Genomic DNA, 12157 nt, shown 5'->3' on the forward strand with positions numbered 1-12157 from the left:
CGCAGGTGCTCTTCTGGACCGTGGTCCGCCCGCTGGAACTATTCGATCACGGGTACTTGTTGATGATCTGCTGCACTTCCTTCGATCCTGTCAAACAAAACCTTAAAAAGAACTGCCCAAAAAGAATAAAAGAAAAGAAAAAAAAGGAAAAGACGACCGCAAAAAAGTCAAGGGCTTGTATGAAGCCTAGATCATGATCAAATTGCTCCAACGACTACTTAAAAGGAATTGAAGCAATCACTCCTGGACCCGTGCCTAAACAAGCCCCCCGGTCAATTTCAGGGTCGGGCCTAGTCGAAAAATGACTACCGAAGAAGATCTGTCGGAGAGCCGCATCGCAGACATCGTTCGCGCTCTGGAGCTCATCCACAATCCGTCTTCCACCAATGAGCTCCGCAGGGAGGCGTTGACGTTTGTTGAATCGCAAAAGGAGAGCAAATCCGCCGCGCGCAACGGCTTTGTGCTGGCATCTCGGGAACAGAACGACCCCTTAGTCCGCTACTTTGGTCTGACGCTCTTGGACCATGTCCTGCGGCACACCTCCTTCACGGCCTCAGCGCAGGTGATCGAGCTGAGGGAGCTAGTCCTCAAGCTTGCAGAGTCCATCCGACCTGAGGATCCTGCATATCTCCGCAACAAGATCCCGCAACTATGGGCGGAGATCGCGAAAAGGAGCTGGGGCTTGGACTGGGTTGAAATGGACCAGGCGCTTGCCCAATTCTGGGGAGCCAGCCTGGTGCACAAAGAGTTGGTTCTCTCCATCCTAGAAACTCTCTCGGAGGACATCTTCTACCGGGAAGATACCGTTTCCTCATTGCGAGGAACAGATCTCAACCGAGCGCTGGTTGAGATTTTTACGCCGCTGTCAGTTTTTGAAGAGGTCTATCCGAAAAGGGATAACCATGTCGAGCTACGGTACGGCACTGACGGCTGGCTGCCGCGAATCTGCGAGTTCCTTCAATATTGTATTGATAACCTTCAAAACTCAAAACAAGCGAAAGATGCAGCGCTCAAAGCCCTTGCGACTCTGAAATCCGTTCTGCTATGGGCTATTCCTAAAGCCATTATTTCCTCAAATTGTGTCCCTGCTATTGCTAGAGCTTTCACTTGCTCAGATGAGCAAGTGTTATTGGCTGCTGTCGAAGCCTTGCACTCTTTGTATAGCAGATCCAACATGGATATGGAGAGTTTCCAACCTCTTGTACATTTGATGTACGAGACCGAGTGTTTAGATATTATGCAGAAATTATACCAGTGGTCAATTGTGGGGCCTGACGACATGGACGATACCCGATATATGATCTCGAAAAAGCTGTCCGAAATGCTATCGTACATTGCAGGATTCTTGGAGGAGAAGGGGTTTTCTCTAGAGAGCGCGCGTGGCGTGAACTTGCCATTCTTCTTCCACCTGACAATAAGTGTTATTCAGCATCAGAGCTTGATGGTCTCGATCCCCGTCCTCCACGTGTGGTCCAAACTGTTAGCTTCTGAAAGAATAGGAAACACCGATCTGGTTACTGGCTTGATTCCTTCGCTACTAGAGATCTGCACCCAGCGGCTGGTCCGATGGGAGGCTTTACCAACGGATTCGGATGATCCCACAGTAGCATTTTTAACTGACGATATCGACACTATCCCGGAGAGACATGCCTTTGTAGGCAATTATCGCAGATACTGCTCGTCAATTATTGAGACGATCGTCCAGAAGCGCCCACAGGAAGCCATCCCCCATATCTTGTCAGGCGTTGACACCAATTTGAACAACCTCTACAATGGAGTGGAGCCTTTCAGCGGTGAGTTTGGCTTTGGGAACAGTGAAAATTTCGGGCTAACGATTCAAAACAGCAAAATCGTTCTCAAAGAGCTCAATTCCCCTGATGCGCGCCGATACACAGTTCGCCGTCGTAGAAGCAACTCTTAAGGGCTATAACAAGTGGGTGGCCGCTCACGGAAAAATGCCGCAGCAAGATGTAAGTACTGCCAACGTCACCAAATGACATACCGCTGATAGGTAATAGGAACAAAAACGAAGTGACCTGGAGGGTATCTTGGAGAAATGGGCTTTCTCGCTAATGCAGCGGAGCTTCGAGGTTTGATTGTGCAACTAATAGAAATGACCGAACACCGCATCGCTAACTAGAGATTCAGGACCCGGTTCTCAAGCAGAGAGTCATTAAACTTATCGTTGATATCTCATCAAAGGCTCTCGACAAGACTCCTAGCTTTGCGCTCAAAGCCCTCGAATACATTCTCATGACCCGCCTGCCTGATCAGCCCGAGTTTCCTGTTTACTCTGAGGCTGTGAAGGAACTGCATGGCTTGTCCAGCCATGAGCTCAGGCGCCTCGCAATGCGCTATTCAGAGTATTTCGCCGTGGGTCCACAACAGACATTGTTTGGGGGAACACAAGACTAATGAGGTCTGCAGACATTCTACGACGTACTTGAACCGAAAGTCAAGGAGATCAGCTTCGCCAACCGAGTGGATGACAAACTCCAAATGGAACTTACCTCCATTCTTCTCATAATCATGTATTAGCCATAACTTCATCGCCGTCCTAAATGTGTTAATACTGATCTTGCCAGGCAACGCGCGAATAACGTGGAACCGTATCTACGCCAATCCCGTTTGGCATCATTTATCGAGCCCATAAGGCAGGCTTGGCAAGATGAGGAGTTCAGGCAGATGAGCTCCTCTTTCGAAGGATTCTGCTCCATGCTTGGACTACAGAGCGTCGGACCGTTCATGCAAGCTCAACAAGCCCAGAAGCTGGAGGACTGGGCGTCCGTGCCTCTTGACAGCGAGGGTAAGCGAATTCAGGAAGAGATGACTCGAAAGTTCCAGGTAATCCAAATATGAGCCGTGACAGTCCGAGGGGATTCTGACAACCATGCTAGCAATTGCCTTTGAGAGGCACAAAGACGATGTTTGCTGTCTCTACAGATAAGCTCAAAAAGAGTGAGCCAGCGTATGAGCTTGCGTGCAGTGTCTGGCATGAGACGATTCCAATTATATTGCCGACATTGCTAGAGCTTGTTAGGTAAAATGGTCCAACCATTGCATCATAAACCACATAGCTAACCTATCCCGTAGTAATGCACATGCCTTCCACAATCCGGCCAACTGGGGCGGTCTGCCCGGTGAGATGCGGACAGTTGTTGAGCGCATCTTAACCGACAGATTCTGGCAAGCAGGCATATCTACTGGTAGTCGGGATGAGTTCTACGCTAAAATCACCGCTTCACGGGCATCGCTTGAAGGCTTTGCGTCCTCAGTCAGAGGTAAGATCAGAGCAGTTAGAGAATCTTGCTACTCGATGCTCTACAGTATGAGCAGACTACGTGAGCACTTCTATGGGTTTGCGGAACTTCCAGGGCCTTTGTCTCAAGCTCTATTCAAGGACTCATCCTGCCTTTCTTCACATCAGTTCTCTGTGCTCCTCAACATTGCGAGATGCTTAATTGACGATTGCCCCGTTCGCTTCCGTGGTCACTTCTTGCCTCCGATGCTCTCAACCTTGTTCACCAACATCGATAAAAAGGTTACATCGGAATGGGCTATGATCGAACAACAGAGAGAAGGTCTTGCGGACGCAGATCTGACTGATGAGATGAAATCCGAAAGTATCCTTCGACAATTGACGTACTCTGCGGTGATCATGGTGGCGAGCCTTCTGGATCCGCAGAGAGGGGGTAAGTGACCGCATCTTGATACCCTGCTTCTTCCGCTAATACTTCCATGATAGACCCTGACGAGGAACCTGTGGACCCAAGCGCAGCACATCCCCAACCTGCGCTCTCTGACTCCATACGCCATTTCGTCCTCTCCTCGCCGGAGATCTTTGAGCCTTTGATGCTTTTCTGCACCCATGCGCTTCGTATGCGTGATACCCGATGCTGCAGCATCATTACACGCGTTATCCGATCCATCCTACAGGACTTCGCCCCTCCCAATAACTCTCCAACAACAGTCCAAATCCGTGAATTCATATGCTCCGAGGTGCTTAAAGCATGCATTACGTCCGTGCATGAGCCCTATTTTGTCGACATGCAAAAGGATCTTGCCCAGCTTATCTCCTCAATTTGGGTACTCTATGGATCGAGCACGCCTACACCGCGCTCTGTGATCCTCAGCCTGCCTGGCATGGATGAGCAGAGGGTAGCAATGACTGAAGCGTCCCTAGTTAGATCTACCGCCGCGCGCCAACAGCGAGCTCTCATTCTGGATCTTTTGGAAGGTCTCAGGGGCGTCAGCATCGCCGAGCAAGGAAAGATCCTGGCTCGCGAGAGGAACGCCGCAAGGCCCGCAGCGCCTTACAGGAAAGATACATGACTGCCGAGATGGAAGGCCAGCAAAACAACAAGGTTGATATTAATGACGGGCCGGATCTGACCGGTGTGGCGGACATGTTTGGCTAGACGGGTTTCCGCGTATATACTGGATAATAACTACCCCCTTCACTCGCTTCTGTATAGTACGACGGTTTGCACCATCCCCATCCGTTGACACCCCCAAAATCCTTGATATCCGTCGTTCTGGCTTTTCTGGACACAAAGATAGAGTGCACCGTTAAAGCCTTTCATAGAAAGTACCTTTTAGCCATCAAAATATTTTGATACGCAGGACTACGCCTGTTCATTCTAAGCAGTCCTTACTTTCTGTACCGAATAGATATTGGAACTCTTTTTTAACCCAGTAAAAAAAACACATATTGCAAACTAACCACTCTCCTTTAGACGGTATATCTGCATCATACAGTGCCCCCCTCCAGCTTTCCTATCGTCTTACTGATCTAACAGATCCCGCACAAAGACTCCGAATTGTGTTGTAACCATAAATCAGGACCCGTCCACCGAGGTGCTCAAGTAAGCATGCAAAGTTAACATAAACGAATCCAAACACAAGACAATTGCAATCGCTTATTGAGAGACCTTAGTGGGTGTGTATACGAAGGTAGGGCGGACGAAGCTGCATCAGTCAGGAATGAGTACTCTTGCACCGATAAGTGATAGTAGAGGAAGGGTCATACCGCTCAGAGTTGTAAACCTTGGACTCAGAGCCCAAGAGCTCCTTCTCGCGGGCCTTGTCGGCGAAATGACGACGGACCTGGTCGCGGTCCTCTTCGGCCTGGAGGAGAGGGAGGATGTGGAGACGGCCCCAGACCTTTTCGCGGGCAAGCTCACTATTTCAAGTTCAAATGCAATCAGCACTGTGCTTCTTTTGCATTCGATCCGGGGAGTGAAAGCGGTGGGTTACGTACTTTTGTTCGCGGATACCGTGGAATAGCTTGTAGTAGCCGTAGCCCATTAAGAGGTGCATACCGATGAGGTAGGTGACGGGGCGGAAACCACGGGCGGGGATGTTACGCTATCGAGCATGTTAACCAGGGCGTCCTTGAAACAGGTTCACGGCGGCAATGGAAGCGTGATCCGTGAGGCGATTCAAGTAGACATTTGGGGCCGATGATTCCAGGGCAATTGAACACCCACGCTGGGAAACGGGACATGCTGCACATACCTTGTACTGAACTGGCCCGTAGCCCCCAACGGGGGGCATATCCTGAGGCATTTTGACGACTGACGGACACAGCAGCGTTCAATGTAATCTTGGGATATCCGTAGGGAAGATCCGCCGATGATGCTCGACGAAGTTGGAGTGATGGTCACGTGCGACGGCTTTGGTTTGGTAATGCGGGCTGCGCTGTCGCTCATTGGTTGCTGGTGATTTTTTGGTGCTTGTTCCCGGAGCTTGGGTTTCTCTTTAGTTTTGAGAAATCACAATTCGCCGCGACAAGGGCATATAGCTTTGGTTTGACGCTGATATCACACAATGGAGGACGACGAAAGGCCTAGGAAGTATCCAAAATTGAGCAATGACGAGGGACAGGAGGATTCGGAGCCTACAATGACTGGAGCTGTGGGATCTGTTCCCCACGAGCACGCCGCCCAGCCCACTACGCAGAACGATGTCGCAACAGCAGCGAATGGTGCCGATGACAAGTCAAAGGATGGGCAGCAAACTGTGGATGAAAGCAAAGATGATGCGCCCAAAATATCGAAGAGACAATTGAAGAAACTCCGTCGCAGAGAGCAGTGGGACGCGCAAAAGGACCAGCGCAGGACTCAACGGAAAGAAAAGACGGTCGCAAGGAAACAACGAAGACGCGAGGCATTGAAAGAGGCAAGAGAGGAAGGCGGCCAAGAGGCAGTAGACCAGCTTCTTCAGACTTGGATGCCAAATCGGCAGAAGTTCAAGCAGTCGACCTTGCTGCCGATCACCCTGGTTGTTGACTGTGGCTACGATGACTTGATGCTTGAAAAGGAACGGATTTCCCTTTCATCACAGCTTACGCGCTCTTACTCCGATAATAGGGGAGCGCCCTACCGTACTCATATGGTGTTCTCTTCCTTCAATAAATTGCTCAAGGAGCGTTTCGACACAACGCTAGCAAAGTCATATAATAATTGGAAGGGAATCCGCTTCATGGAAGACGATTTTGCGCATGCTGCAGAACAGGCCAAGGAATGGATGAAGGAGCCTAATGGAGGTCAGTTGGCAGGCATGTTTGCTAACAAGACGGACGCAGCGCCTGAAGACGGAGAGATTGTGTACCTCAGCAGTGATAGCCCAAACACGCTGACGGAATTAAAGCCATACAGTACCTACATAGTCGGCGGACTGGTGGACAAGAACCGTCATAAAGCAATTTGCTACAAAACGGCAGTGGAAAAGGGAATCAAGACGGCTAAATTGCCTATTGGGGATTACATTCAAATGGCCTCGCGCCAAGTGTTGGCGACCAACCACGTTGTGGAGATTATGATCCGATGGCTGGAACTCGGAGATTGGGGTGAAGCTTTCATGAAAGTTATTCCTCGGAGAAAGGGTGGTACCCTGAAGGACTCGGGGCGAGACTCTGAAGATCCATCACCGGAAGGCGATGTTGCCGAAGCTGACTCGGATGAAGAAGTGGAAGCTGCTGAACCAGAAGATGAAGCTGATGCACTAGAAGCTGAAGCTGCTGCTCCTAGTACCAATCCTTGATGCCATATAGAAGAAAGAAACTCTGATGAACATGAACATTCAAACATTTATGGTATGCTCAGTCGACACTCTTGTACATGCATAGCACAATACTATAAAAGCACGTGACTACTCGACACGTTTCAGCCACATGACCGGAGCGCCACAGCGCCACAACGGTTGCCACTGACGATCGATGACGGAAGATCAACACAAACAACTTTTCCTTCGCTTTTTACCAAACAAGACCACGAGCGCTGGAGATCAGAGAGACTCCCTTGCTTGAGTGAATATCACTGCGTCGTCATTTGTACTCTCATCCTCTAGGTGATGGTCCTCCCCTCCTAGTCGCATCTCTTTTCTTTTTCTTTACCTTCTTTCCCCTTCGTAGTGGTCCGCTTCCTTGTCCACCACTTCCTAGCGGACTTTGTTCCCGAACCCTGTTCTTTTTTCCACACCTGGAGTAAACAGCCGCTGTTGCTCAGACAGCCAGAGATCGCAGCCATGTTTATGATCCGCAATGGTACGAGCTTACTTTTCCTTCCTCCACTTTCCTTTTATTCAGCCCCTCTTTTAATCTCTAATCTTTATTACCCCGCCATCCACCCCTCCCTCACTTGATTACCTCCCTGTCCCATCACTTCCCCTTGGCCTCCCTATCTGACACTAACACGTTATCTCTTGGCTTCTAGTGAGCAAGTTCCTCTTCGGGGATACTTCCAAAGAGTCTATCATCGAGATCCCTCAGGGCGAGCTTTATCTAGTCCGCCCTCTGTCACCCAAGGGGTACTCGGAACTTATCTTCAAGGACGCGGCTGCGTCGATCCGACGTACCGGACAAGAGTATCAATATCAACTTGTTATCCAAAGAGCCTACGAGGAGGGCGAGGAAGAACTAAGCGCCGACGAAGACGAGCAAGGTGGCGTGGATAACTTCGACAAAGACGAGAAGATCTTCCTTCTTGACGAGGCTTTGCACTTCCGTACTGAAGTCCGCGAAGGGGGCGCCAAGGTTCTGGCCTGGAGAGACCTGAGCGGTGATATCGGCGACCTGTACGAATTCGTTTGCGACCCGTCCGTACCAGCCGATAAGATCCCTACTTTTGAGCTGGCTGCCTTCCAGTGCCAGTACGAGCGGAAGTACCGACAAAGCGCTCAAAAAGCAACCGAGCAGGATCTTCAACAGTTCTCGTACCAAGAGGAGAAGCCCATCCCCTCCGCGAGCCCCATCGCATCACCAACCAAGTCTCGCGCTCACTCGCTTACTTCTGGAGATTCAGCCGCTGCGATGGCCAAGGATGTTGAATATCAGAAGTCCAAAGGACAGATCAAGCCAGTTGACAATGGAGAGGAGCCCACTGTGGCACCGCCATCGGCAGAACAGCCTGAAGCCAAGGAAGTTCTTGCAAAGGAAAAGGCTGAACTGCATATGTTTGACTTCCCAAGTGGAACGTTCGTTATCCAAGACACCGAGGTGACTGCCACTGTATCTGAGATCGGTAACTGGCAGTATTGGCTTCAAATCAGCGGTACTGAGAAGGAATGGCTTGGACAGGCTGTTGTCGCGGATATTAACCCTGTCTTTAACTTTGAATATCTTTCCTTTATCTTCAACCACTACGCTGAGGATGGCTCCGCATACTCTTGGCTCTTACGTTTCAAAGACCAAGAAACTGAGGAACGCTTCCAGGAGGGTCTGATGCAAGCGCTTTGGGAACAACTGAACGAGATGAAATGGGTCAAGGTGAAGGAGGACGACCGGGAATATGTCTTGGATGCCTTCCAGGACCTTACCATGGAGGACGCAGCCGACAACCTGGAGGAGGAAGAAGAGGAGGAAGAGGAAGAGGAGGACCAGTACGACGGTCAACGCAGTGAACACTATGACAGCGATGAAGAAGAGGACGATGTGGTTACACACGATGACGACGGCAATGTCAACTCGCAACTTGCAGTCGGTTACAAGCACGATAGATCGTTTGTTGTCCGGGGTTCCAAGATTGGTGTCTTCAAACACACTCCAGACAACAACCTTGAGTTCTCTACCAATATCTCTAAGGTGGAGACACCAAACGGCAAACTGTTCAGCCCCAAGAAGGTCATGTTGCATGCCGAGGACTCCAACATGATTCTTCAAAATGGGGACGACCCTAACTCTCTTTATCGCATGGACCTAGAGTATGGTAAGATTGTCGACGAGTGGAAGGTTCATGACGATATTCCTGTCAGCACATTTGCACCAGAAACCGTAAGCCTAACAAACATCAAATGATTATGTCTGAAGCTTTGCTAACTGTCATAGAAATTCTCCCAAATGACCAATGCTCAAACTTTCGTTGGAGCCTCTCAGAATGCGCTCTACCGCATTGATCCCCGTCTGGCAGGCAACAAACTTGTCGATGCGGATTTGAAGCAGTATGCTAGCAAGAACGACTTCTCCTCCGTGGCCACGACTGAAAAGGGATACATCGCTGTCGCTTCGAACAAGGGAGATATTCGCATGTTCGACCGCCTGGGGATCAACGCCAAGACCCATATTCCTGCACTGGGCGAACCTATCATTGGTCTAGACGTGTCCGCCGATGGGCGCTGGGTTCTCGCCACCTGCCGTACCTACCTTCTTCTCATCGACTCCCTGCAGAAGGAAGGCAAGAATGAAGGCAAGCTTGGTTTCGAGCGTTCATTCGGCAAAGACGCTAAGCCCCAACCTCGTCGTCTTGGTCTCCAGCCGGCACATGTCGCACAGTTCCAGCATGAAACCAAGAAGCCTCTCGCTTTCACCCAAGCTCGCTTCAATACCGGTGTTGATTCACAAGAGACGTCGATTATCACGGCAACGGGTCCGTTCATCGTCACATGGAGCTTGAAGAAGGTGCTTGCTGGACGCAAGGATCCCTATACGATCAAGCGGTACTCTGAAGAGGTTATGGCAGACAACTTCCGATTTGGTTCTGACAAGAACGTCATTGTCGCTTTGCCGAACGAGGTCAACATGGTCGCCAAGAGAGCTCTCCAGAAGCCCACTCGTGAGAGTATTGCAGGGCCCCCAGTCACCCCAAGCCGTCGCAGCACCCGGTGGGGCAGCCGGTTGGGACGAGATGATATTGTCAACTCACCATACTAAACGTCCGGCCCCGTTCTCTAGTCAAGGGACTTTTACTTATTTATTACCTCGGTTGTTCTTTTCTTGTACACTGCATACCCCCTTTTGTCTTCTTTTGTTTTTTCTTCACTGCCTTTTTCTGTTCCTTAATAATTCCTAGAGCCCTGTTCTTACACCGCTTCTATGATCTTCTCGTGCAATTTCCCGTACGATAAACCATGGACAATCTTTCTCCAGACGGCGATATGGCAACTTACCAATGAGATGGAAAGGGTGGGATTGAATTATGGTCTTTGCAATCTCGAGATAAATCTCTAGTAATACATGAGTACGAATTATGAATTTCGGATGACATTTCTCCAGTAATGAGTGCTATAATTGTTCAGAGATCGACGACCACTCTACATATGTGAAGTATGCATCGCTCATGATATAGAGGAAACTTTTCTCTTTCCTATCAGCATGGAAACTATGTAAGATTCAACAACGGTGCACAACACGATGAGACCAGCCACAACCGTGCACGGGTATTATAAGTAGATAGATATATCAAAACAGCTCGACAAAGACCGGCTAACTGACGTACTAAACAATGCACCCAAAGCCCAAGATACACCACAATCTACCAAGATACTCCACCTGCATTACATCCAAGGATAACTCAACCAACAAACCCTCAAGCACCGACATACCATACTTCGACACCAAGGATATCAAATTTGACGCCCTCATCTGACAGGGGTTCATTGCCGAATGTCTGGCACCCGGCACTCACGCCCTTTTCCAGGCTCGAGTCAACCCACAGACCATAATGGCCATCTCTGCTTCGATGTTAGTTATCATAAACAGTTGCTGCCAGTATTCAGAAAGAACGAGCTTACCCTCCACCTAAGCTGAGAAATCCCGTTTCACAGAACATCATATAATCATTCACTCCGCTGTACGGGAACGCCTTAAACCGGATTCTCTCTGGGGTACTGGCACCGCTAGTACGTCCACTAGCTGGCGGGGGTGCCAACTTAGCATCGCTGGCCCGCAGGGTCGTGGATCGACCAGCATGCGTGGTATCAGCGCTCGGCGGGAGGGGCAGACCGGCGAGTTCGAGCATGTCCTCTGATGGGGGCCCGTCGCGGGACAGGCTCAGGTTCGTAGGAGGAGCGAGAACGCTCGCGCGCCAGAGGAAACATTCGCCCGTACCGTAGTAATGAGAATCTGGATGCGGGGGGTCGGTCATGTAAGCACCGAACACGGCGCCGGAGGGAGAAGAGTCGCGGACGATGAGGACGTAGCCCGCCCGCGGGCTACGGTGAGACATTTCTCGACAATTTTCATAGAGGGTGGCGAGCGAGGCGCGTCCCGGTCCAGGCTGTAGGCGAGACGCCAAGTGTCGACGAGTTGCAGGCGGGCTGGGACTAGCAGCCGGATTTCCTCGGCCAGGGCGCGAGTTAGGAGCTGCTGTTGGAGGTTGGAGGGGTCGCCGGTGAGGGTGAGGGGAGTGAGCGGTGGAGGCTGGAAAGGTGATGCGGTTCGAACGGGAGTGAAGACCTGAGAGGAGGTGATGGAGTCGTTTGGGGTCGTCATGGAGGATCGATTGCGGTTCATGCTGGTCTTTGATTTCGAGGCTGGTGGGTCGGTCAGGCGACGGTAGAGGCCTGATACGACATGTGTGACGGGGTAGGAGAAGTAGGACGCAGTCGATTGATGAATCTGGGCGTTGTTCGATTGTCGAGAGCGAGATGCGGATCTCGAGCTGGAGGCGGAGGAAGACATGCGTGCAGCGGGGACGGGAAGAGGGATGGAGGAGGAGGAGGAGGAGGAGCTCACGGATCCAGGGAACGAAATTGCTCAGGCATTCAATTGGCTACCACGGAACTGCAGACGGCGGTTCGAGTGAAGAACAAGCGACGAGCCGTTGGAGGAGGAGATTGAAATTAAGATAACAAATGATCGTTTGAGTTTAGTTCCCTTTCGGGTCACGGGTGGGGTGATCCCCAGCCTCATAGGGCAGCGTATTTATTGAAATCAGTTGGA

The 12157-nt window shown here is 50.6% G+C and overlaps 5 protein-coding genes across 5 annotated transcripts; 3 read left to right on the top strand and 2 right to left on the bottom strand.

Annotated features, from left to right (window-relative positions):
• Positions 1-265: 265 nt before the first annotated feature.
• ABOM_005920 (karyopherin MSN5) lies at positions 266-4332 on the top strand (the record flags this gene model as incomplete). Its single annotated transcript, XM_022533049.1, has 9 exons — positions 266-1793; positions 1846-1970; positions 2019-2090; positions 2149-2373; positions 2428-2531; positions 2586-2844; positions 2898-3040; positions 3094-3692; positions 3746-4332. Coding segments are annotated over 9 exons (3642 nt in total), but the record flags the coding sequence as incomplete, so codon positions are not given.
• Positions 4333-4919: 587 nt separating this feature from the next.
• ABOM_005921 (putative NADH-ubiquinone oxidoreductase subunit GRIM-19) lies at positions 4920-5568 on the bottom strand (the record flags this gene model as incomplete). The annotated part of the gene is made up of 4 exons (XM_022533050.1): positions 4920-4968; positions 5030-5182; positions 5261-5367; positions 5518-5568. 4 exons carry the CDS (start codon positions 5566-5568, stop codon positions 4920-4922), a joined length of 360 nt encoding a protein of 119 aa, XP_022387612.1.
• A 261-nt stretch (positions 5569-5829) lies between these two features.
• Positions 5830-7044, top strand: trm10 (tRNA (guanine(9)-N(1))-methyltransferase; the record flags this gene model as incomplete). The annotated part of the gene is made up of 1 exon (XM_022533051.1): positions 5830-7044. The coding sequence occupies one exon, from the start codon at positions 5830-5832 to the stop codon at positions 7042-7044; it is 1215 nt and encodes a 404-aa protein (XP_022387611.1).
• Positions 7045-7527: 483 nt separating this feature from the next.
• Positions 7528-10147, top strand: ABOM_005923 (uncharacterized protein; the record flags this gene model as incomplete). The annotated part of the gene is made up of 3 exons (XM_022533052.1): positions 7528-7546; positions 7716-9271; positions 9326-10147. The coding sequence occupies 3 exons, from the start codon at positions 7528-7530 to the stop codon at positions 10145-10147; spliced, it is 2397 nt and encodes a 798-aa protein (XP_022387610.1).
• A 655-nt stretch (positions 10148-10802) lies between these two features.
• ABOM_005924 (putative oxidative stress response protein Oxr1) lies at positions 10803-11896 on the bottom strand (the record flags this gene model as incomplete). Its single annotated transcript, XM_022533053.1, has 3 exons — positions 10803-10947; positions 11008-11338; positions 11374-11896. 3 exons carry the CDS (start codon positions 11894-11896, stop codon positions 10803-10805), a joined length of 999 nt encoding a protein of 332 aa, XP_022387609.1.
• Positions 11897-12157: the final 261 nt, after the last annotated feature.

The sequence above is a fragment of the Aspergillus bombycis genome (assembly GCF_001792695.1).
Source record: "Aspergillus bombycis strain NRRL26010 chromosome Unknown contig00063, whole genome shotgun sequence".
NCBI classification, from domain to species: Eukaryota; Fungi; Ascomycota; class Eurotiomycetes; order Eurotiales; family Aspergillaceae; genus Aspergillus; species Aspergillus bombycis.